At 31.5% G+C, this 26179-nt stretch overlaps 3 protein-coding genes across 7 annotated transcripts; 1 reads left to right on the forward strand and 2 right to left on the reverse strand.

Annotated features, from left to right (window-relative positions):
* Positions 1-701: 701 nt before the first annotated feature.
* LOC137812443 (ethylene-responsive transcription factor ABR1) lies at positions 702-2219 on the reverse strand. The gene is made up of 2 exons (XM_068614416.2): positions 1584-2219; positions 702-1465 (listed from the first exon to the last, which is right to left on the reverse strand). Exons 1-2 carry the CDS (start codon positions 1876-1878, stop codon positions 804-806), a joined length of 957 nt encoding a protein of 318 aa, XP_068470517.1. The 5' UTR covers positions 1879-2219; the 3' UTR covers positions 702-803.
* A 1295-nt stretch (positions 2220-3514) lies between these two features.
* On the reverse strand, positions 3515-8529 carry LOC137812454 (ribonucleoside-diphosphate reductase large subunit). Of its 2 annotated transcripts, none has more exons than XM_068614431.2 (17): positions 7981-8529; positions 7841-7902; positions 7674-7761; positions 7140-7403; positions 6783-7023; positions 6622-6698; positions 6323-6493; positions 6130-6222; positions 5894-6043; positions 5698-5784; positions 5408-5572; positions 5200-5319; positions 4824-5026; positions 4599-4748; positions 4373-4520; positions 3974-4060; positions 3515-3899 (listed from the first exon to the last, which is right to left on the reverse strand). In XM_068614431.2, exons 1-17 carry the CDS (start codon positions 8206-8208, stop codon positions 3801-3803), a joined length of 2433 nt encoding a protein of 810 aa, XP_068470532.2. In that variant the 5' UTR covers positions 8209-8529; the 3' UTR covers positions 3515-3800. The 2 variants fall into 2 exon arrangements, with proteins under 2 accessions (XP_068470532.2, XP_068470533.2); XM_068614432.2 differs by having other exon boundaries at positions 3977-4060; positions 7981-8519.
* A 6459-nt stretch (positions 8530-14988) lies between these two features.
* Positions 14989-21849, forward strand: LOC137812455 (Splicing factor, CC1-like protein). 4 transcript variants are annotated; one of them, XM_068614433.2, is made up of 13 exons: positions 14989-15670; positions 16836-16914; positions 17030-17086; positions 17541-17596; positions 18488-18716; positions 18982-19068; positions 19152-19226; positions 19338-19418; positions 19900-19964; positions 20034-20202; positions 20286-20374; positions 20580-20694; positions 21628-21849. In XM_068614433.2, the coding sequence occupies exons 1-13, from the start codon at positions 15168-15170 to the stop codon at positions 21664-21666; spliced, it is 1644 nt and encodes a 547-aa protein (XP_068470534.1). In that variant the 5' UTR covers positions 14989-15167; the 3' UTR covers positions 21667-21849. The 4 variants fall into 4 exon arrangements, with proteins under 4 accessions (XP_068470534.1, XP_090155089.1, XP_090155092.1 ...); XM_090298966.1 differs by lacking the exons at positions 14989-15670; positions 16836-16914; positions 17030-17086; positions 17541-17596 and adding an exon at positions 18319-18408; XM_090298965.1 differs by lacking the exons at positions 14989-15670; positions 16836-16914; positions 17030-17086; positions 17541-17596 and adding an exon at positions 18336-18417.
* Positions 21850-26179: the final 4330 nt, after the last annotated feature.

The following is a 26179-nucleotide window of genomic DNA, read 5'->3' on the forward strand; positions in this document are numbered from 1 at the left end:
CGAGGGAAGATAGTAGTATACCTTATTTTTTGGATAGAAAAATGAGGGAAAAAGTAATTATCATGAAACGATATTTTAGTTCTTTTAGTTAACGCCTCGAAGTAGCAAATTTATTGCATGATAATTTTTTCTGGTGCTTTGCACGTCACTGATATAAATTTATTGTAAACGTGTGGTCTGGGTTTGCAATATCTCAAAGTTGTAATTAAATTAAAATTACCTTTCTCAAACGCAAGTCATAATTAAATTTCTTTTATAACCTCGTTTTTTTATAACTTACGAATCCAGGATCACAGTTCGTAGTTTTCTTGTTCTGTGCGGAAGTTTCTCACTTAGTCTGGCAACGTTTGTGAAATGTCAACGTGCCGGTCAACCTCAGCTGCTGACAGATTACATTAGTACACCTTTTTTTTTCAAATGAGGCTCAAAATTTGTCAAAAAGGTGGTGGTGACAAACACAATGAGAGAATGGTTTACTGTGACAAACACAATAAGATGTATTTTCCTTTATAAGTTGTGAATGCAATGTTCAATTTGGTTATATCCTATTCGAAATTTATGTATTTAAAGAGATGAAGTTTATTACAGCATTCTAACGACGTTTATTATGCCGTTTACTTTTCAAATGAATATTTTCGAACATAAATTGTTGTCAAAATTATTTTGTTGAGAAGGGACATAACGCAAAAGTATTCATAAAATAATGGACAAAATCTGTTTATTATTCGTCATTATCTTCTATTAAATTGTCTTGAACAAAAGACTAGGAAGGGAGAGAGTTAAAATAAATGCGATTTGTATAACTATTTGGAGGAAGGATGCGAGGTGTTTGTGTAAGCAGCAGCAGAAGAAGAAGAGCATGGGAGTAGTTGCGTAGCATAAGGGGAAGGAAGAAGAGGAGGTGGTTGGGGAGAAGTGATAGTTGAGGAAGAAGAATAGGATGGTGAAGATTGAAGATGAGAAGCCGCCACAGAGAATGATGATGACATGGCAACCTGCTCATAGAGGCTCACGGGAAACTCATGAACACGCGAATAATCGTAGAAGTAGCCGGAATCATGTGAACCCTGAGCCTGAGACTGAGTGTGACCAATGGGTTCAGTTGTAGACGGAATGGAGAAATGGGTGGTTGGTGGTGGCTGTGATTGGTTTCTCAGCCTCACATTTTCAGGGAAGTTGAGTTTGGCTTTGTTGCCTCTGAAACGTAAGGAAGCTTCATCGTAGGCTCTGGCCGCATCCTCAGCTGTCTGAAATGTTCCTAACCAGACTCTAGCAGCCTTGAATGGATCCCTTATTTCCGCAGCCCATTTCCCCCATGGCCTCTGCCTCACTCCTCTGTATTTCCTCTTTGGTTCCTCTTCCACTCTCTCCCTCTCTCCCCTGCTGTACTCGTAATCGTACTCCCTATTCTCCATTTCTCTCGTTTCCCTTCTTGTCACCCTGCTTGAACTTTCACCATCTCCATCTGTATTCCACACAAATCAAATCCAACGTTGGATATAACAACAATATACTATATTCAATGTAGGTGAAGGATTTTATTATTATCTAATATGGACTAAAATATTCAGTTTGGTGCTTACATGTTGAAACAGCAGGGAATGAAGTTCCACGTGGGAGATCACTTGTATTGTCACCTTCCCTCCTTCTCTTCAGAACAGAGTTTCCATAATAAGATGAACATGCAGAGCCACCACCAAGAACCGAATGATCGTCACTCTGATCCTCTCCACGAACAACTTGAGTCAAAGCAGAGATCATGGCTGACATCTCCCTCTCCCTATTCAACCCTGAAAGCATCGTTGCCATTGACAACGAATGACAGTCTCTCGCTTCACTCCGATCACCCTCGCTACCCTGTTCTCTGGGATTCGCCATATACAAATACAACTTCACCCCTATGCTTTTCGCATGCACCACTGCCACCGAAACTTGTCACTGCTTAAACTAAGGAACAAACAAGCCAACTTATCCACGAATGTCTGAAAAAAATGCAGAGTACAAAATACAAAAAAATGGAAGGTTTTTTAAGGCAACTTTGGGTTCGTCTCTTCTGCTTTAACTAGTAAGAAACATACAAAAGATGGAGATTGATGGATTAGTGATGGGTCAAATTGGTTAAGGTGTGAAACTGAAAATCAAGTTGCATTTGTGTGGAGACAACCAACTTGACGGTGCTCAGAAAAAAGTTACAACAGTGGTGGCCGACCTCAAAATACAAGATCTTAATGTTATTCAACCATCTATCTTATATACTTAATTATTAATTATCATCATGATAATTATTATTATCATAATTTAACTAATAGTCTCGACTTTATTAACCTAGTTTCACTAGCTTAATAAATTCAGCTCTTTATAATTGATTTCAGTCACATATTATCAAATATTCTTAGTTTTAAGAGATTTTTTAAGATTTTGATATATATTAAAAGGTTACTTTCAACTTAATTCAATTTTATAAAATTAATATATAACAAACTTTGCATTTATATATTATAAAAATATCACTTTTAATAGATATGTTTTCATTAGAACAAATCCATGAATTAAAAAGATGTATATCTAGAGGAGGGAACTTCCGCGACCTCATCAAGTGTTGAAATCGAACTTGTCTATTGGCTAGATGGTACCAAATGCCGTACGGCTTTTTACATTATCCAGAACCAAATCTGTGATTTTGTTTTTATAAAAAAAATTTGATTGATAATTGATTATTTAAATTATAATAAAAAATAATCACATATTTTTCTTATATTGGGTCATTCAAATGTATATTTATAATTTAATAATTTAATAATGTCAAAAGCTTGATAAAAGAAACTATAACAAGTCAGCATAAATTATCCATTGATATCGGGTTTTTTATATTATGGATGGAGCATGCATATGACACAAAATATATAATTATAGATTAGTCACTTTTTATACTATATTATCCATTCGAAGTATTTTCTAATAATGATTTTTTGTCTGGAGAAAATTATCAAAAAATAATTAAACAATAATCAGTTATTAAATTTTGCCGACTTAGTGTGGAATAAGTATTTTAGTAAACAAAAATTGATATTTTGTGGTATCATTTATTTATATAGTTAAACGTGTTGCTTAAATTTGACACGTAAGTGGATTGAGTTTGAAAAAGTTTGGGTCAACATTTTGTTTGGTCAAACGACAACATACGTGCACATAACGCGGTAGTATTTGTCGTGTTGTGAATTACTGTAGTTCTGAAACAAGCATGAATAAAAAAATAGAATATTTGACACTAATATAAAATCAAAATATTAAAAATATCAATATATATTATTAAAGTAGCTTTCAAAGTGAATGTAATTAATTTTGGATGGGTGTCAAAAGTTTATACGTAGTCAACTTTATTTAAGCTTAAACTAAGTATAAGCATTTGTTTCAACAGGTCAACCCTATATGTTCTACGTTTTTTCAACATATCCAACCCCACTCCCCAAAGGACAGAAGGATTTTATTTCACACCAAATCGTTCCATGCTGAATTATTATTATAAAATGTAACATATTTATTTAATAATATAAACACCAACAGTAACCTAATCAATTCCATGAAGAATCCATTTTCTATAACATCCTACTATCCCAACATCCTTCAACTATTTAACATATAATACAAATGAAATTAAACATCACAACAACTATACAAAGTAAAGATAATTTAGAATGCTTAAGATTATCATGTATGGATTCAACATTGTAACACCAATGCCAAAGCCTGCACCGCCTAAGTAGAGCTTTTCCAGAATGAATTAATCAGTTGAAATGCCTTTAACTTCCACAAGCCAAGCACTCTTCTCTGTTTGTTAGAGAGCACACCATCTGCGCCATCTTGGTATTATCATCCTCTCCCTCAACCGTAGATTTTTCCTGCATACACAATAGAAATGTTCAGTATCAAATGTGTAAATAAAATGAATAAATTGGTGAGATTCAATTCTTACTACTTCGAGCATAGAGGTATCAACAGTAAACTTGATAGCATCAGCTGCTGCACGTGATCGCAGATAATACATTCCAGTCTTCAAACCCTTTAATGCAAAATCAAAAGGCAACAAACATCAACTAGTTGGTATAAAAATTCACAAGAGACCTAATTTCTAGCAAGATAAAGTTAATCTAGTAGTGTATCTAAATTCAAAAGGAAACCTGAGAAACAAACACAACTGTAGGCAGGGTATAGATTTATATATTTTAAATGTTTGGAATCCCACTACCGTGAAAGCAAACATAAATTTAACATAGAAAATGCATCACCAAACACATTCCTTTATTGGAGAGAAACCGTGAACATAATTTAAAGAGGATATAATTTAAACTTGCTCCAATGAAAAGATTGATACCTTTGACCACGCATAGAAATGCAAAGAAGTCAACTTTCCAAAGTTGGGTTGATCCATGTGAATATTTAAGCTCTGACTTTGATCTATGTAACATCCTCGATCAACAGCCATATCAACCAATGTCTTTTGCTTTATCTCCCAAACAGTCCTGACAATTTCAGGCATAGTTAGCATAAAATCCTTAAGAGTCATGTTTAGGTAATTTACAAAATCACAACTAACATACTTGTATATGAGTTTTAGCTCATCAGTTATTTCTGGAATTTTCTGAACCGAACCATCCTCATAGATTATCTTGTTCTTGATTGTAGGAGACCAAAGTCCCATTTCAGTCAAGTCATGAAGTAAATGCTTGTTCACTACAACAAACTCGCCACTGAAATACAAACAGTTAGCAAGAAAGATAGATCAACAAGTTATCAAAATATAATAAAATCGGGTGGGAGTATACCTTAGAACCCTGCGACTGTAGATATTAGAAGTATATGGTTCAAAACACTCGTTATTGCCAAGAATCTGGCTAGTAGATGCAGTTGGCATAGGGGCAACAAGAAGTGAATTTCTCACACCCGTCTTAGATATCATTTCCCGAAGTGCATCCCAATTCCAACGACTTGAGGGTATCACACTCCACATGTCTGGCTGAAGAATTCCCTGCACATACAAAAAATCACCTAAGTCACAACATAAAAACATGTCGGATGTTACATTTCCTAACTGCAATGCAAGCCTAAGTTGAATCTACATGTGCATCTGTGACCGACTGCATTATGAATATAACGCAAGACAAAAAGGCATGAGTAGAAAAGACTTTCGCAAGAACATACCTTGCTCATCGGACTCCCAGTATATGTTTCATAGGGACCTTCTTTTGCAGCCAATTCAGAAGAAGTTTTTAGTGCATGATAGTATATAGTCTCAAATATATCCTTGTTTAACTGTTGAGCCTGCACCCCAAAAACATGTAATCTATCAAATTGAAGAACATCTAGCTTAAACAGTAAATGAATAAGCAATCCCAAAAGAATTATTTACCTCAGGTGAATCAAATGCCATGCCAAGTAATATGAAAGTATCGGCTAGACCCTGAACTCCAATACCAATGGGTCTGTGTCGTAAGTTTGATCTTCTGGCATTCTCAATTGGGTAGTAATTAACATCAATTATTTTATTAAGGTTTGTTGTCACCGTTGCAGTAACCTATAATTAGCCATAACCATCACAAAAATAGTCATATAATGATTATATCAATATAAGTGCACATGTTGAAACATCTTAAAAACATTCAGCATTGAATGTTTTTCAAGAATGACTAGATATTGTACCTCTCCCAATTTTTCAAAGTCAAAGTATCGGTTTTTTGAGCCCCTGCTCCCAACAAGCTTAGATGGATGAGATTCCATGGGCACACCCTTTGGTAATCAGATAAAAATTCAAAACCAGTATTAACAAGTTAGTCTAGCAACCCAGAAATCAAATATATGATAACCTAACACATGAAGTATGCCAGGGATTTCCTACCTTCTCTCTTACATATCGTGGTAGAGCAATTGATGCCAAGTTGCACACAGCAGTTTCCGTTGGACTTGTATACTCAATTATCTCAGTGCACAAGTTTGATGACTTGATTGTTCCCAGATTCTGTTGATTGCTTTTCCTGTTGCAAGTGTCCTGGGATATAAAAAAAAAAATATTCAATGAAAAACAAATATTAAAATAGAAATTTAAATAAAGCCAAAAAAGCATTCGTAAGCCACCTTAAAAAGCATATAAGGGGTTCCAGTTTCAATCTGGGACTTTAAAATTTCAAACCAGAGGTTTTGTGCCTGAACAACCTTCTTTGCTTTTCCCTGTGTACAAATAAATTTGTTAAATAAAAAAGCAAGGCAAAAATAAGCAAGAGGACATTCAAAACATGCAAAACAAACCAACAACATAGACCAAACTTACTTCTCTTTCGTACTGAGTGTACAGTTTCTCAAATTCTTCACCCCAACAATCAGCCAAACCTGGAGATTCATTGGGGCAAAACAAAGACCATTGTCCATTGCTTTGAACTCTGTCCATAAAGAGATCGGGCACCCAAAGAGCATAAAACAAATCTCTAGCACGATGCTCTTCCTGCACAATCAGCATTAACATGGGGATATATCAGTAAAATAGGACTATTTATTAACAATCAGGAACTAAGAACAAGGCCATAACTACGTAATGTCAATTTCTACTTTTTAGAATCCCTTCAATCATACCTTTCCATGATTTTTCCTCAAATCCAAGAATTCAAATACATCAGCATGCCATGGCTCCAGGTACACAGCAAATGCACCTACAGGAAGAATGCGGCATGGTAAGTAAAGGCAACTAATAAATATTCACGAAGTGTATAGTCAATAATTTATAAACAATCTACCTTTCCTCTTGCCTCCCCCTTGATCAACATAACGAGCAGTATCATTGAACACACGCAGCATTGGAACAATACCATTTGATGTCCCATTTGTGCCACGGATGTAACTGCCTGTGGCACGAATATTGTGAACAGAAACACCAATTCCTCCAGCTGATTTGCTAATGATAGCACACTCTTTCAAAGTGTCATATATTCCCTCTATACTATCATCTTTCATGCACACAAGGAAGCAACTACTCAACTGCCAAAGCACATGAGCAGATCAAGATAAATGAGATTCAGGATTATCAAATATCACATCACGTGCGTACAAAAAGAGAGAGAATTGGAGAGAAAGAGAGTTAGCATGTACCATACCTGTGGCCTAGGTGTTCCTGCATTGAAAAGAGTTGGAGATGCATGAGTGAACCATCGTTGAGACATCAAATGGTAAGTCTGGACAGCAGAGTCAATGTCATCTTTATGAATCCCAACAGCAACCCTCATCAACATGTGTTGTGGTCTCTCCACAACCTTTCCTTGAACCTTTAAGAGGTAAGACCTCTCCAGGGTTTTGAAACCAAAGTAATCATATTCAAAGTCCCTGTCATAGATTATTTCACTGTCCAATCGGGCAGCGTTCTAAGCAAAAACAGAAAACAACACAAGTTAAGTTTCCATCATACGAAAATAACAGCCAAATAAATCACGTAACATCACAAATCCAAACCAAATCAGCAATGCACACGGTATTACAGTCATAATCAGTAATTAAACTAAAACACTCAATGTCCTACAACTCCCAATTTTGAAACTTGAACCAACTACAACAACAGATCCTTTACCCACAACAAAAAGAGAGAGAAAATCAGACAAAAAATTAATTTCGAATACCAACAAGAGTACAATTACCTTGATGATAATTTCATAGACATCATCAGCAATCAGAGGAGCCTTCTTTCCAGATCTCTCACTAAAATGATTACGCATAATCTTAATCCTGAAACATTCACAATTCAACCACTGTCAACAACAAATCATCACAACAAAACACAAAAACGAATCCCCGTCACACTTACGTCTCGGAAAACGACTTCTTCGTGTTTTTATGCAGATTCGAAACTGCAATCCTCGCAGCCAACTGAACAAAACACAAATATCAGTCTTTAATCCACGGATAGGAATAACAAAAAACCACGAGAAAGAAAAAGAAACTGACGGAAGCATAGTCAGGGTGATTGGCGGTCAAGGCAGCAGCAGTTTCCGCCGCCAACTCATCGAGCTGACTGGTGGTGACGCCTTTGTAGACGCCAGCGCAGACTTTCTGAGACACAAGAACAGGGTCACAGTGTTCGGTGCTTAAACCGTAACTGAGTTTCTTGAGGCGAGCGGTGATCTTATCAAAATGCACGGCCTCTTGCCTCCCATCTCTCTTCACCACATACATCTCGTCTACTATTTTTTTGGGTGTCTCTCAGTGGAGAATTTCGTCGAACAGTTTCGGCGCAAGCACGAGTGTATAAATAGGGTGAAAATAGGGTGTGATAATTGTTTGTGTTGTTTGTTTTGTTGTGGGCGAATATTGATGGTTCCCTCGCAAATGTGTGCTATTCGAAATTTTCCCGCGAGAGCGTTGGATTTGGAATTGGGAACTTGAATGAAAGGGTAAATGGTGGGAGCGTGAGAGCGCAGGTTCCGCAGATGCGGGACCACGCTCTTTTCTTTCCAACTTTTATTCTCTGCTTCGTCCCGCGCAACTATGTCCTCTATATGGAAATTATAAACACCCCAGATAATTGTTATTTAACTAAATTCTTTAATCATTGTTATCAATTCATATTTAAGGAAACAAATATCTTGATATTGAAAATATTTTGTTGTTAATGAATATTTTCACTAATTAAATTATAACAATAATCAAATTCAATAAAACATATTATTCATAATATTTTCAATTTTATAAAATTACAAATTTTATTTATTATTTATTATTTATTATTTGCATATTCTTATAAGATTAAAAAAAGTAAAATAATTATCATATTGCTAGCTATTATAATTTATTTGATTTTTATAATAAAAAAAATCGAATTACAATGTGAAATAAATATAAAAAGTAACAAAAATGCATAATGAAAGTGGACGAAAAAATAAAGTTGTTTGGTGAGCAACAACTTTATAATAGGAGAAAAAGAAAACTAAATAATTTATATATATATATATATATATATATATATATATCTATTTATATAATTTTGTTTTGCAGGATACTTAACCATTTGAAAAAGTCATTTTCAAAACAAAATTAAACTATGATATCATTCTTAAAATTAACTACAAAGAAAAATATTTTTTATATATAGATATAATATATTTGTGTTTGTTAAAATAAATTATAAATTAATATTTTTAATATAAAAATACAAATAATAGTATTTTCCTCTCAATCTTGCACTATAGTTGAGTTTCTAGTCTTCTATTTAACCTATTTTTATAGGGTTAGGTTGTTTCTTTTATCACGCTGATGAGCTAAGTGATAAAATATAAAAAAATCTCACTTATTTAACGCATTCTCGCTCAAGTGAGGAATTTTCGCTTGAGCAAGAAAGACGTCGATTTCTAAAACTGTCCTGGAGCATGATTGCTTTAGTGATAATCTTCTGTTGTAAAATTGGCTTCCATCTTTCTCTTTTTAGCTCAAATCATTATTCTTGAATCCAAATCTTCAATATTCTTATAGATCTACGATTATCACCAAATTTTTAAATAAATTACTCTTATTCTGATAAAGATCATACAAAATGTGAAAAAGTATAAATTCATAAATTATGGATTATTTTATATGCAAATTAACAATAAATCCTCATAAGTATATATATTTTAATATGAAATATTACTAAAATTAGACACTTATCAATCACCCAGGGATTAGAAGCTGATATTTCCAACCGTTCAAAAACTTGATATTTCATCGAAAGAATAAGTAAATGTAGTAATTGAATAACTGTGTATTAGTTTTTTTTTTAGAAAAAAAAAACAAAATCATCAATTAATTATAAGAATAATTAGTTATTTAGTAAATACTTGCAAAAATAAGAAATAACTGAAATATAAAAAACAAAACAATAAAATAAAATATTAATGAAGATAAAATATGAACAAATTTATATACACAGTTATAATGAAAAATTTCTTTATATATAGGTATAAATTATTATTTTAACTTTTTTTTTATAAAAGTTTTCATGTTAAGCATCACCTGCCATGACATGAAAAAATAATTATTAAAAAAAGAAAAATAAATAAAATACAAAAATATGGAGAGAATAGACCAAAACCCACATTGTTGGAGATCCCACATCGACTAGAGATTAGAGCATTTCATTGTATATAAGTGGGTGCAAACCTCAACCTCAAGAGCCGAGACTGCCAACTCGTGCGTGGGACTATATATTTTGGGTGGTTCGATAGCGGCCCGATAGCGGGTGGCCTGATAAGCCCAACAAACACTCACTAGGATAGGCTCGAAATGGCTTTGATACCATATTACGAAGTGGACTTTAAGCCTAACTCAACCCCATAAAACCGGCTCATAAAGAATTTTAATAACAGACTAGATGGAAGTCTATTATACCAATGAAATGATTCTCTATAAATGAACCCTAAATTAACCAACTTATCAACACATACACAAATATTTCATCGATTACGAAGCATCCACGGAACGCTGAAAAAGTACCAATAAATTCTCTCATACTCCCACGAAAAATACCTCCACAAGTAGCAAAATCAGGATAACCCTAACAACCCCATCAGTGTTAATTTTAACCCAGCCTGATGAAGGAAACTCTCATCTAACAGGAAGAGAACAAAGAACTTTTTCACTACGAATCTTAATACCAAAAAAACTTAATCACGTTGAAGTCCAACATATAATTTTTCATTGAAGCTTTAGACGAATTTTCCACTATACAAGTTAAATCTTTAATTACCGAAATTATTATTTTAACTTCTTATTAACTTAAGCTTATTTCATACAAATTTTGTATGTGAATTTTTCTTGGAACATATTTTCAAAAGGATTTCATAAACTTGAAAATGAGACTTCCTTCTTCATATGGCGTGATATTTATTTTTTTTTGTTCCTTTTAGTACAAATAGTTGGTGCCAAGGGTAGGATTTGGATAAAATTTCGTCTCAAACTTTTGTTTTACGTTTTTCTAAAAATAAAAGTCAAACTACTATTTATTCTTCTTCAAATACTAAAATGAACTTTTCTTGTGTGAATAGCTTGAAACCAACAAATAGTTTTTTTCCAAAAAACAAGGAGACGGTTGAAAAGAAAAATATAAATATACATTAGTAACATACAAATAAAAATTATATAATTTAAGCACAATCTGTCAAAGATTTTAATTATGTTCAACAACACTACCCCTACTCATGTGTTGTTCATAGACACAATACACTAAGTATGTGCTTAAAGTGTATTTCATCTTGTTGTGTGGAATTCTCTTAACTACATATTGAATTTATTTGGTCTCTTTAATTTGATTCATAAATTTAGTTCAAATTTAGTATGCTGGTTCAAAATGGATATTTTCTAGCTTTATTAATATACATCAATGGCACATCATAATTGTTGCATCTGATCCTAACACTTTCACCAAAGTTCAACAACAATTACAAAAAAATATTGAAATGAAAATCATCGAGTATCTTAAATATTTTTGGGTTTAGAACTTACTCATTCTGAGTAAAAAATTCCACTAACTTATAAGAAAATATGTCATATTACTCAGGAAGTTGGGGGAAGATTAACAATAGCATACACATGTAAGTGGGTGGGAAAAATTAGGAGAACACATTTATATAATCTTATATAAGACAAGAACTTCACGTGAATGACAAATCACTAAAATCCAATATAATGAAAAGTTGTGAAAGTGTAATAATGGTCCCATTTAATGCATTGAAACAAAGTTCCAAAACTGAAACTACAGCCAGAGAGAAGAAAAAAACATTGCACCCATTAAAACACTTTTTACTTGAAAGGAGAGAATAAAAGAAAACAAAAAATAAGTTGTTGATGAACATTGAGATATATTAGGAGATAGATATGTAAAAAATTAATATTTATAGTTTTAAATAAACTTTTTATTTCCAATAAATACGATCAGTAAAAAATGTGAAGTTGTTTTTACTGGTAAAATTTATAAATATATCTCTGAAGATTAACCTGACGAAAGTGATTCAAACACTATAATACAACTAGCCTAAAGTTGCCCTTACAAATGAGAAAGTAAAAGTTTAAAAGTTCAACTATTATATTTGTTAGTTATTATCCAACAACATGGGCTTTGTGTGTTATGCACTTAGCTTGCGGGAGCATGGATTGCAACAATAACATGACCAAAAAATTATAACAGAGGAAGGAGCCTTTCACTACATCTTCATTTTTTTGGGTGTTTCGCTGCAACCTTACATTTTTCTTCTTTCACCCCTATATTTTTTGAAAATCTCAAAATTAGACTTGGTCATTTTATTTGAAAAGGGCATGGTGGATGGCTTTCATGGCCATTGTTCTTCTTCATTGGTTGTTGGTGTTGGTGGAGGTTGATTTAAGTTGCACGGAACAAGGGTGGAGGTGTGACTTGCGATATTGAAGTGTTGGCTGACTTTTGAAGGTAATAACTGAGTTTTGTTGAAAAGGATATGGTGGTTATGGAATTTTGAGTTTTTCGATTAAGTTTTTGTGTTCTGTATGAGGGGGTGTTCCATAATATATTTTTTTGACTTATGGACTTCCATAATGCATTTTTTTTAGATTATGGATTGGTGAATCCGAAATGTATTTTTTGACTTATTGATTTGTTGATCAGAAATTGATTTTTTGACTTATGTACTAGTGAATACATAACACATTTTTTTACTTATGGATTGATTGTCATACATGCTCACCTGATATACCTCATTCCCTAGTTCTCACCATTCAGACATAAACATGCATAATTCAAATTTAAACAAAAAATCCATGCACAATTTCTGACCCAACAAACAAGTTTTCCATAAAACAACATAAAAAAACACATAACAGAAAAAGTACTAACCAAAATCACTATCGAATTGTCAAATTTAGGAAAGTGACGGATCCCCCAATCTGGTTTCAATACGAATTCCTCGATCCTTTGAACTTCTATGGATTGCTCATTCTGATTACAAGACCATACCATTATGGATTGATGAATTTGCCAAAAAACGGATTAGACATTATGGAAACCAAACAAAATTACTTATCAACCTTCAACGGATGAAATCCTGCTATGAACTTCACATAACCACCACTTAGTCGTTAGAAACCAACATTATACACAAAACAACGACGGAAATCAAACCCAAGACATCATTGCTTCTTGCCGCACTTTCAATAGCAATGTAGAGACAAAACCATACAAAAGAGAGATAAGATACAATGTGACAATGGTGGTACAATGCCTAGTGTTTTTAAAAACTCCAATAATAACTTAATCATTAAACAGATTATAAAGGTGAAAAAGATGTAGAGGTGAATGAAGAAACTCCTTCGTTTCCTTTAGAATTATGAAAAAAAAAACACGATTCTCCTAAATAATATAATAAATATCCTTATATCATTATAAGAAATTACAAGAATTAGATATAATTTGACATTTTAATTTCAAAATCACTTATATTATATTCATAAAAACAATATTTAAGCACAATAAATAATGTAAATAAATGATAAAATAAAATAGTACGACATGTGGCAATTATCAAATTTAGAATTGGTCGTAAACATGATAAACCTCAAACTATTATAAAATTATTAAAATAAATTATTATAATTATTTAACCAACGAAATTTTAAATGTAAACTCTATTATCTATTATAATATTATATTACTTCAATAATTTATTTATTATTAAAAATATTAAAATTTAAAGTTTCAACTAAAAATAAAAATCAATTTGTCATAAAAAAAAATCATATTTAACACTAAACAATAAATGAGTTCAGTTGATTCTATTAGTAAATTATATATTATATTACTTAAAGTGTCAAAAAATAATTGAAAGGAAATAAAATAATAAATAACTTTAATCTTATATTTAAATAGTGTATCGGTATGGGCGAGGTCAATCCTGGTCTCCCTGCCCCAAACCCACTTAGCTGCCCGAGACCTGGGGGACCTGGTCGAGACGTGATAGACTCGGTCGAGACAATGAGATCGATGGTCTACCAGGCCGAGACCTTAGAAGACTTGGCCGACCCATATTACCACTAATGCTCAAACCAAGGTCAGTGAAACTGATTAGGTAATGCAACCCTAAGCAGGTTCCACTTCGATAAACGAGTCCAACAAGGTAGGCCCATTAGAATAATATAAATAACACGCATAAGGTATGTCATTTATTACTGTTCACCTACTTGAAAGCTGACCACTCGGTGTCTACGCAGGTACCCCACCATCCGGTGTCTACCCGAGACCGAGTGCCGAAGAAGAAGCAGGAGGACAAGAAGAATCTCAGTTCATCACCCAACAACCTGACCGACCGGAGGAAAAAACTTCAATAGTTCTCTAGATCCCATCTCCCTAATATGAACTAATAAAAATCAATTGTTCAACTTAATTTTAATGTTGTTTTAAATTAAACTTAAAAGATCATTAATTATATTTTTGTTTTCAACACTTAGTTTTTAAATTAAATTAAGTTTTTAATAACACTTATCCTTTAGATTAATTTAAATATTTAATAAATTAATCATTTTAGTTTTACTTTATTTTATTAGTTGCACGCCAAATGTTATACCATACGATAAAAGAAAAATTAAAAATTAAAAAGGATTTCAAGAATTTAAATATAAGTAAATACAAATAAATATTTAAAGAATGCTTAAGTTAATTTATTAAATACTTAATTTTAAGAAAAATGATTGAATGCTACACATAAAAATCAGTGAACCCTTAAACTTATTAAAGTTTTTAAATTATTAATATTTGTAAATATGTATTTGATAACGAAGCTTGATCGGGACATGTTTTTTATCCAATAGATTTAGGGTGAGAAGATAATATCAGACGTGCATACCCAATATATTTTTATATTTGAAAAACTAATAATAAATATTATAAATTATTATAGATTTACAAATCATAATTATTGTAAATCATATAATTACTATTTAAAATTGAATAAAATAGTTATTTTACTGGGGTATGAATTGAAGCTTCTATAATACTGTTACCGGAGGAAGCAACATCTGTTCTCCTCTGCAAAGACTGAAAGAGTAAAGAAAACCCTAAAACCCTAAAATTTCTGAATTCAGCTAAGACAGTGACTCCTTCACGCAGAGGGAGAGGAATTCTTAGGAAAGAGGAGCCAATGGACTTCGACGAGTACGAATACCTGGAGAAGACAGTGGAGGAAGATGTAGATTCCACCAAGAAGAAGAAGGAGATCACCGACAAGGTCGAGAGAAGTTACAGGAAGCGCGACGTCGACGACGATCTCCACGCCGACGAGAGGAGGAGCAAGAGGAGGGGCGACGACGACAACGGTGGTTCCAAGAAAGATCGTGACAGAGACAGGGATAGGGACAAAGACCGGGAACGTGACCGTTCCTCCGGCCGTCACAGGAGCGAGAGGGAGAGAGATGGAGAGAAGAAAGAGAGGGATAAGGATAGAGAGAGGAGGGATAAGGATAAGGATAAGGATAAGGACAAGGATAGGAGAGACCGTGACAGGGATAAGGAAAAGGAGCGCGAGAGAAGAGAGAGGGATAAGGAGCGAGAGGAGAGAGAGAGATCCAGAAGGAGCAGGAGTCGCTCCGAGAGAGAGAGAGGAGACAGAGACCGGGAGCGAGATTTCGAAATGCGCGATGGACGGTAATTCTTATATCCTCTCTTTTCTGCAATTAGCTTGTGAACTAGGGTTTACCTTTTGAGTTCAGTGTTGGTTCAATTCATCAACTGTCCTCGCGAGTGGTTTGAATTGATTGATGCTAAAAAAAAACTGTGCATCGGTGTTGTGACCTGCATTTTTGTTGGATTGGTGTTTTTGTGGTAGTATGCAGTGTGTGTGTTTTTTTTTTCCGGCTACTGATGGCATGGCTAATGGTGTGCGCCTTATTATGCATTCTGGTTGGAACTATTGAAGTTTGTGCAATTCATTTTGCTCATGAAAGGAGGATTGGGCTGGGATGTCTATTTGGTTTCAAGAAATGTGACAAGATTTGTATTGTTTGAGGGTGGATTTTATGCATTTCTCGTATGATGGTGTTTAATATCAGTTCCGATCAGTTTAGGTGACCTATTCCAAGCAACTCAGTCAAAGTTGATAAGTACCCTTAAGGCACTAAGGGATTTTACTCGAGACTTACACGCCATACTATAGAGAACAGACATATGTTAGTGTCTGTGTCTTGTCACTTACTGCTAAGAGTTCCAATGGTTGACAACTAGTTATTCTGTTACTATGATAACTATTTCACAACCTTCTGTATCACATTGTAAAGTTAGATAGCTACACTCTTTTCTAATAGTATGATATATGAATAAGTTATTTATGATGCGTCTTTTGATCCGGAAGGTACTCCTGCGGTCAAAATAGTTGGTGACACCGCTTCTGCATTGCCCTGGGCCCCTTAGGCATTCATTTGGCCACCTCTTATTATAAGTTTGAACATGATTCATGATGTAGGTATTATTATATTATTATTTAATTTACAATGGGTAGATGCTAGATTTATGTTATGATAGGTTATTCACTGCAATGATGGATTATCATTTTAATAATAAAGTAAGAAAATCCTAACCAAAGTTTCTGGGATGTATGCATAATATTGTAAGGATTATTAAGTGAGAGTTGTACATAGGATTATATGGTTAGATATTGAGACATCACCCCCTCTTAAGATTAGTTGCCATTTTTAACTGTAATGTCATCACCGTATGTTTTGAAATTATGCTATAAACCATCTGATTATCAAAATTTCTAACAAGAAATTTTCTTTTTATTTTTTTACTGCTAAATTTTTAATTTGTTTTACAGGAGATTTAGGGATAAGAAAGAGGCTGTGGAACCGGAGGCAGATCCAGAAAGGGACCAGAGAACTGTTTTTGCTTACCAGGTTGGTTGGTTGACTCTATTTTTGTTCTTTTTAAAATTATAATAATTTTAAGTTTTACTTATTTTGATATTTGGCATTTTTTCTGATGATTGTATATTTGCTCCGGTGATTTCAGATGCCATTAAAAGCAACAGAGAGAGATGTGTACGAGTTCTTCTCAAAAGCTGGCAAGGTTAGTTGTTAACTTAATTGTATGAACTTTGCCATTAGAACTGTGATCACTTGCGTGTCAAACCATTCTGTCTCTGTTAGAACTGTAATGACTTTTGTTGTTTAAACCGTTACTATTATTATTATTATCTTATTTTATATTTAGTATATTGTTTCTTCTCAATCATGATAGCTGTTAGCAAATTACATGGAATTTATAAGTTCTTACAAGTATGCTGAAGGCTACTCAGAGACATTTGGTTTCTGTTGCAGTATATCGTGCTCTTCCTTCACTTTCAAGTAGGACAGCAACTTTATAATGTCTCAACAGTCTGTTTGTATGATGAGTGAATATGGGGGTATATGATAATATTTTCAATGCCACAAATTTGGTGTTTGGTTTGCATGCTGGGAATGTCTAATATTTGCCTCTGTAATTGATACTTTGTGTCAAGTTTAATGTTCTCTCCTCTCAGGTGAGAGACGTCCGTCTGATCATGGATAGGAATTCAAGACGATCCAAAGGAGTTGGGTATGTGTTTTATTGTTAAATAACTTATTGTTTTTTTATGTATGTGCTATTGTGGTATTAGGATATCAACTTCCAAGAATCATGTTTAACTGTATCTTTAAATGGACTAGCAATGCGATAATGATGAGGGATGGTGGGAATACCTTGCACTCATGTTTAATCAATTCATGCTGCGCACTCAAGGTAGATGACATAATCCTAGTTTTTTGTTTGGTCCTATTCCCCATTTCCTTCCTCTGCATGTCATACAATGAGGATTTCATTTGTATGCTGATGACCCTTTTTAGTTTATTTTCCACCATTTATTAATTGGAAGTCCCATGTATTGGTTGTGGGGCTCCATAAGGTTTGATATGGAGGAAGTTTTGCTCTCCTTTTCTCTCTCTGGCTATCACTATTCAATTTTTTGGTGAGAAGAATGACTCTATGTATCTAGATGAGATGCTAATGGATTTGGTTTTGTTTAACTTTTTAGAATTAGATAACAAATGAGTTATTGTAAGGCTAGCTGCCAGTTTTAGGTTGGATTTCTTATCTTAGTTGGGATTTGATTCGTCACATGTATACGTAATTACATAAGCAAAGGAAATGTGTTACTGTCACTAATTCTTTCTCGTCCTGTCTCAATGGTTTCCTATCTCTATTCTCATACGGTATTCTCTTATTTACTTGCCAATTTAATAATTAATACATATTTTAGCTTTTTATGTTTATCATGACAGGCTAACATTTACTTTACAAGTCAGATACATCAAATGAACTCAGCTTGAGCTGTCTGCACTAGAGTTTTTGTTTCCCTGCATCACTTTGCTGTATGCTTTGTAAGTTTTGATTGAAACTATTTGTTTCTTGGTTCTGAAAACTTGATGCAACTTCTTGATGAGGCTGCAGGTATATTGAATTTTATGATGCAATGTCAGTGCCAATGGCTATTGCTCTCTCTGGTCAACTTCTTCTTGGACAACCTGTAATGGTGAAACCTTCTGAAGCTGAAAAGAACCTTGTTCAATCTAATGCTTCTGGTGGAGCGGCTGGTGTAGCTGGTCCTTATGGAGCTGTGGACAGAAAATTGTATGTGGGAAATCTTCACTTCAACATGACTGAGAGTCAGCTACGGGAGGTATTTCCTTTTTGTTGCTGTTTCAATGGCTTGTGTGGTGAGGATGCAGATGTTTGGCATATTTCTTGTGGTCTTTACTATATTTATCAGGAATGTGAAGGCACTGTATTTTATTGAATACAAATGGTTTGACAAGACCTATTTCTCCTTGGAAATATTCAATTAAGTTCCTCAAAATGGATCTAGTTTGTTGATAGATTGTTACCAATTTGATTCTTATTGTTACAGTTTTATTATCATTTGACATTTTTTTTTACTGTTTTAGATTTTTGAGCCATTTGGTCCTGTTGAAGTTGTCCAACTGCCTCTTGACTTGGAAACGGGCCACTGCAAGGGTTTTGGGTTTGTTCAAGTTCGTTTCTAACACCTCATTTTGAAATTTTTTGCTTTATGTAATATTTCTATTTATCTCTTTAATTTGATTTCACTGGGCAGTTTACCCATCTTGAACATGCCAAGGCTGCTCAGAGTTTAAATGGAAAATTGGAGATTGCTGGCAGGACTATCAAGGTAAAATTTTTGTGCTGGTCATTTTTGGTTTTAACTTGGTATCTTTAGCTTTTGTTGATGACAATTCTGCTAGTTCATATGTTTTTGATTGATGTTGTTCATCAAATTCAGGTCTCATGTGTAACGGATCATGTTGGAAGCCAAGATACCACTGCAAAATCTGCAGACTTAGATGACGACGAAGGTGGATTGGTAAGTTTGTTTTGTTATATAAAGTATTAAAATCAAAACTGGCTTTGGCAAGTTGACATGTTATTAAAATTTTTAAATCTATACATCATCATGCAATATTTCAAAATTACTCTCAGTGCTTTAAAGAAAATGAACTTTTTCTACTGAAGATATATTTAAAAAGTGTTTAATCGTCAAAGTAACTTTTAAAAATGAGTGTTTTGTCCTTCCAGAAGTTAAAAGTAATCTTCAAAGCAAAAGCTCTAAAAATGCTGTATCATACCCGCTTTTACCCTTGCATAATGGGCCTTGAAGTTACTAAAGATTAGGTACATCGATATTTTTCACTTTGTCGTTTTGTACTGTCTTTCTATTGGGGACAATTCTGAGGGTGTTAATTAAGCTTCTTTGTTCCTACTTTTGTTTTTATTTTCCTGCTATAATAGCAATGATCTCTATTCGAAATGAGGACCTTGCTTATCTACTGTGCTCTGCTGTGCAGACTTTAAATGCTCACTCAAGAGCCTTGCTTATGCAGAGGCTGGCTGGTGCTGACATTTCTGCAAGGTTTGTTGTCAATAGCATTCCTCATATTTAGTAACTATGGTCATAATCTTCACATTTTCAATCTTGCAGCATGGGTATGTCTGTTGTGAATGGCTCTGTTCCTGCTCAGCAGACTGTTAGCTTACCTATTGGTGCACCAGTTCTGCCTGCACAAGTTATGCCTACCCCAGTGGTAGAACCTGTAGGAAGCCCCAGCGAGTGTTTACTTTTAAAGAATATGTTTGATCCTACCACCGAGGTGTGTGGTTGGCTGATTTTATTTTACTACCATGTAATGTTTCATTTAACAAAGTACTGATGATGATAAACAATGCAATGCAGTCGGAACCAGATTTTGATATAGACATTAAAGAAGATGTAGAGGAAGAGTGTTCTAAATATGGCCGGGTGAAGCATATTTTTGTTGACAAGTAGGTTCATAAATGTGTGACGCCCTTCAATTATCATGAACAATTTTACTGTAGCCTCAACTTTTAATTAAAATTAAATCAATCCCACTTTCAATAATCATGAACAATTTTACTGCATGCCTCAATTTTTAATTAAAATTAAATTAATTCCACTTTCATGTGAGTTACAACTTACAATTCTTTAATTGGTTTGGCATGTGCACAGAAAAAGTGCAGGTTTTGTCTATTTGCGATTTGAAACAGTGGAAGCATCAAGTGCTGCTCAACGTGCAATGCACATGAGATGGTTTGCACGCAGGTTAATTTCAGCAATCTTCATGGTAATCTTTTGATATTCATGAATTCCCTGCTATCTTTATTGTTTTTGTACTTGAAAATGTGATATATAGGTGGTTGTATTTTTTGTTTTTTTCTTAATATACTTTAAATAATAAATTACAAAAGATTTCAGAACTAATAAAATGAAAACGAAGTGACATTTTTGTACTGAAGGTTTAATAAATGCTTCTTAGTATATCATGCACAAAAGAAGCAGAAGAATGATAATTATTAATAAGTGTTTTAGAATTAGCTACTCGAGTCATTGTTTTATGCATTTGATTAGTTAATTAAGAGCGGACTATTCTCAAAAGTTGGGCCTAGGTAATAATTGGTGAAAATCCCATTACGGCACTAAAAGAACAGATCTAGTCATCTCTAGAACGTTAGGTTGCACGGGTCTAAAGTAGGATTTTCTAGTACTTGTCGTCAGATTGGTGAAGTTGTTGAGAGGTGAACTTGTTTAATTTACTTGAGGTCTTTTTTTGCTAAGATTAGTTTTTCTTTTCAGATGTCTATGTAGGTTTACTCTTTAGTCCGAACACCATCCTACCCTCGTTGTCCTTACGCATTTTAACACATTTCAGTTCAGATCCCCCAGGCTACTAGAGTCTCTTTGTATTAGCAGGTTTTTGAGGTACCGCCGTCTGTGTTTGGAAACGCATTGTTTTACTTTCGTCTTGCCTGCAATGTTTGGCTGTAACGCTATGGGCTTGTTAATATTTGTGACTCTTTTCTTTATTCTTTATATTTTATAAAATATGAGGAGCTTAGTAAAGGCTCTGGCACGTTATTGTTTCTATCACATCCGATAATCAAATTATCATAATACTATGCGTCCTCTATGTCTTCTCTTTCCTTTTTCCTTCAAATTTATAATATTATACAGTAAAGCTTTTATTTTCCTGTATTTCAAGAGGTTATTTGTTTTGCAGCAACCACAAATATATGAAGCCAAGTTTAAAGGGGAGTGAAGAAAGTTCATACATGCCTCGGGACTCCTCATGATATACAATATGCATAATTTTGAGGCCTTAATTTTTCATAAATTTAGCTCTTGTTTATTTAGATTTTGATTCATGAATTGCAGTAGATTACAGAGACTGTTGTGTTGATGTTTGGCGATATTTATGATCAGTTTAACATTGTGCATGGCATTCTTAAAATCTTTCATACCGTTTCATCTTGTGAAATGTACAATATCTTTTATTGTACCTTAATAATTTATCTTATTGGTTGGAGTTTATTAGAAATTATAGAATCATTAGGGGGTTTAATCATACAAAATGAAATCTTCAAGATTATTCTGAATTAGTTTTAACGATGGAAAATAATATTTCTGGATTATTAGCTAGTATTTCTCAACTATTAGGTGAGTGTTAGCAAAGTATTTTTTACATTATTTTCCAAATATTTTTGTTGCCAATTAAAATTTATTAGAAATTATAACTTGAGTGGATTTTATTCAATTAGAATCGACATTTGCAAAATTGTTATTTTAGTATAATTAATACTATGCTTTAAAGTAATATTAATAATTTTGTCCTGTAAGTTTATGTTATATTTGTTGTGACCTTTATGTTGAAATTTAGTGGAGGATTTATGCAATCAATTTTACCTTTAATATTGTTAATCTAATCTAGTGCTTTGCGCAATCGGATCACTTAATCTATTAGTGGATTGAATGAATTTTATATTTGTTTTAGCTTATTAGAAAATGAATTGAGTTGAGTTGGTTATTTAATTTATTAAATGGTTTTGATAATGCAATTTAATATTATGCTATTTCAACTATAATGATTATTTTATAAATGGCTAGAAACTTGTATTGCACAGTTAATGTCTCGCGCATCAGTTAGAGTAGTGTGGCTTGTAGGTATTGTTTTAAGCGTACGTACTTTAACAAAGTCATATATATGAATGGAGTACACCGTCAGCTGTAGCAAAATCTATTTTCCAAATCATGTTTTATTTTGCAATAAGCAAACTGAGTTAACTTGTTTTGTTCTTTAATATGTTGTATCAATGACCAATAAATTTTCATTCGTGGCTATTGTTTAAATTTATCTCAATTTTAATGAGGATTTTTTTTATAAATAAAAGTGTATTTAATCCTTAACTTTTTAAATTGAATACAAGAATAACATGTAGATATTATCTGTCTTCCTAACCTAAAAATCTTATTTATATTTTTACTATTTTTTATGGTCTTTTATTTTGTTTAATTTGAAAATGCCCTTAATTTGTTACACATTTTTCACATTAAACTGTTTAACTTGTTGATATCCATTAAGTTTATTAAAAAAAAATTCTGCATTACAATACCAATTACAATTTTTTTTATCTGTGGGTTTAGTTGAAACAATGTTATACATTCCAAAAAGTTTAAATCTCAATATCATCAAATTATATTGTTTATAGATCACAAATTTAATATTTTTGTTATTTTTAATATATTTTTTTATCATATGAGAATATTTTTTAGTGTTCAATAAAGTAAACTTATACTTGTATTTTTTAATTTTGTTGTATTAAAATGTCTTTTTCGTTACACATCTTTCTCAAATTCTCTAAGTATTCTCTTTTTACACATTCGTAGAACTAATAGATGTGGTAGATCTATTGCAAATAACATACAAATAGTTTGAAAGCAGCGAAGTTGCTGAAAACAAAATAAATAGTGTACTATCCCTCATAAAGGTATGAATGTCAAATAATGTAGGCGATGGTGTATATCTCAACCAAATTCTGATTGTGAATAATAACAATTATAAACAAAACTACATATTAAAGTTATAAGTTTTTTTTATAAACGATTATTTATGAGACAATAAATGATCATTAAACAGATTTATAAATATCAATCGTTAAGTAAATACAATAATCTTATTTTATAATCTTAATTCTCATATTATTTTGTACTTATTATTTTTTACTCCTACTCAATCACCATCAGAGAATTTTTTCAGTAGTTTTCGTCAAGACACTTTTCCAAAAAAACAGAAATTTAAATCTAATTAATATCATAAAAAAAAGTTATAAAGATAAAGTAAAATAAAGAAATGTAAAGGATAAAAAAGTACTAGTTCAAAATGAAAAATAAAAGAACACAGAAAAATTAAAGTGGTAATAATATCTTTTTGGTTAGTTATAATAGTAAGCGTTAAAGAAGTTTATAGTATTTATCTAGAACATATTCCTATTTGCTTTTATTAGATTATTATTGGATATTATTAAGCATTATAAATATAAGATATTTATTTGATTATAACAAAATTTAAATTTAGATGCTCATATAAATTCAACATTACGAACACGTACATGTATCTAACCAACGATACATACGGATTATTATTCACAAAATAATAATAATGGTAATATTGATATTTCGTAGGTAAATTTATTCAAACATTCAAATTCATAAAGAAATTTATTCGCATACACAGATTAATGGGTAATTTAGCATCTATATCCGTAAATAATAATAATAATAATAAAAATACTAATGATATTAGTATTAATATTAATAATGAGATAAAAATTAATAATATAAATTTTTAAAATTAATAATAATAACTATAATAACAATAAAATTATGATTATTAATATTATTAACATTACATACTAATATAGATATGTGGATAAATTTATTCATGAATTTTTATCCAATATTAGTAATAATATTAATATTAATATTATTAATATTAACAACAATATTAATAATATCAATAATATTAATATTAATATCAATAATAATATTATTTATATTATTAATATTAATTTTAATAATATTTTTAATGCTACTAATATTTTTATTCACATTTTTATTATATTAAAATATATTCAATTTAATAATTTAATAATTTTTGTTATTTTATCATTTTATTAAAAATTAAATAAAAAGATAATATAATTTTAAATATATATAATTTTGTAAAAATAGTATTAATTTTTTTTATAACCATTATTTTTTTAAAAATAAGTTATTTAGTATTTTAAAATAAACAAAAGTTATTCAACTATTTATTTCATTAAATAAATAAATTATTTTTTATTTATTAAAAGGTAAAGTTGTTCAATTAAAAGATTGTACATAGGAAGTTACCAATTAATATTATTATATAGTATTACTACTATTAATAATAATAATATTATTCATAATGTTAATATTAATAATAATAATAATTTCAATAATATTTATAGTAATAATGATAACATTAATATTAATATGAATAATAATAATTTTAATATTATTAAAAATAATAATGATACTCTTTTTTTAAAAAATAATAATAATAATATTAAAAAAATTATAATACTATTATTTAATAATAATAATAATTATTATTATTATTATAATATATAATAAAAATAAAAACTTTTTTTATTATAATTTATTCTTTGCTCAAAAAAAATAAAATAAAAATAAAAGTAATAATAATCGTAATACTGATTAAAGGTTCTATGAGACTATCGTGGTACACACAAATTTGTATCATATGTAAATGTATTTTTTTTATAATGTTTATTTCTATATCAACACTTACAATCTAACTATATAAATGGAATGCCATGTAAATATTTCAACTTTATTCTTTTCTTATTTTATCAATTATTTCATAATTATGTGTTTTTATTTAGTGTCTTAAAACACTTTTAATTAAGTGATCTTTATCACCGTATAATCTCATTAATTTTTTTCTTTATTTTGAATAATGCATCAACCTCCTTTTACCTTTCATTCTTATTGATTTTCCATTTTGATCTGTACTAATCAATAACCAAATTAAATCCGTAAAAGAGAAAAATCAAACATCTGAAATATTAAAACTAGTTACTACATTGATGAATAATTTAATGATTAGCAATTGTATATACGTTTGTGACCAGTTTAGGGAATGGATGCAAATTTATAAAAGATTTGGTTTTATTCAGCTTGCTTTTTTATGTAAAATGATTAATATACGTTAAGTTGGTTGAGATACTTGAGTTCCGTCACAGTTTTTAAAAAAAATGTTTGAATAGATTAAGAGAGAAAAATGCTATTAAATTCTCGATTCAATTTCTAAATAATATAAGATTATATATATATATATATATATATATATATATATATATATATATATTTAGCAGCCAAAATGTGTTTCTTTCTGATTTTTCTAACTTTTGAATTTTTCATTTCTTTTTAATATCACAACTACCTACCAATCTCTTACTGAAGGTGAAAGTCTCTTTCAAATTGAAACATTCTTTCTTCTACACAAATAATTTTAATCACTTCCACTCTGACTCATTATAACGGAAAAAATTTGTCCAAACTTCTAAAAAATCTTTATCTACTCCATATTTTCACAATTCCCAGTTAAGATATCAACATACATATAATATAATCTTACACAACACAATTTTTAAATTCTATCTCTTCATCTTATCTTATATGAGCAAAAAATTATTTTTTTATCCAATTGTATATCAGCACTCTATTGA

The sequence above is a fragment of the Phaseolus vulgaris genome, chromosome 2 (assembly GCF_051622355.1).
Source record: "Phaseolus vulgaris cultivar YP4 chromosome 2, ASM5162235v1, whole genome shotgun sequence".
Taxonomy (NCBI): Eukaryota; Viridiplantae; Streptophyta; class Magnoliopsida; order Fabales; family Fabaceae; genus Phaseolus; species Phaseolus vulgaris.

Coding starts and splice junctions, on each gene's coding strand:
- LOC137812443 (XM_068614416.2), bottom strand. CDS start 1,878: ATGGCGAATCCCAGAGAACAGGGTAGCGAGGGTGATCGGAGTGAAGCG. Junction 1,466..1,583: donor ATTCCCTGCTGTTTCAACAT/GTAAGCACCAAA, acceptor TGTGGAATACAG/ATGGAGATGGTGAAAGTTCA.
- LOC137812454 (XM_068614431.2), bottom strand. CDS start 8,208: ATGTATGTGGTGAAGAGAGATGGGAGGCAAGAGGCCGTGCATTTTGAT. Junction 7,404..7,673: donor TCTATGAAATTATCATCAAG/GTAATTGTACTC, acceptor GTTTTTGCTTAG/AACGCTGCCCGATTGGACAG. Junction 6,494..6,621: donor TGAGGAAAAATCATGGAAAG/GTATGATTGAAG, acceptor CTGATTGTGCAG/GAAGAGCATCGTGCTAGAGA.
- LOC137812455 (XM_068614433.2), top strand. CDS start 15,168: ATGGACTTCGACGAGTACGAATACCTGGAGAAGACAGTGGAGGAAGAT. Junction 16,915..17,029: donor GAACTGTTTTTGCTTACCAG/GTTGGTTGGTTG, acceptor CGGTGATTTCAG/ATGCCATTAAAAGCAACAGA. Junction 18,717..18,981: donor CTGAGAGTCAGCTACGGGAG/GTATTTCCTTTT, acceptor TTACTGTTTTAG/ATTTTTGAGCCATTTGGTCC.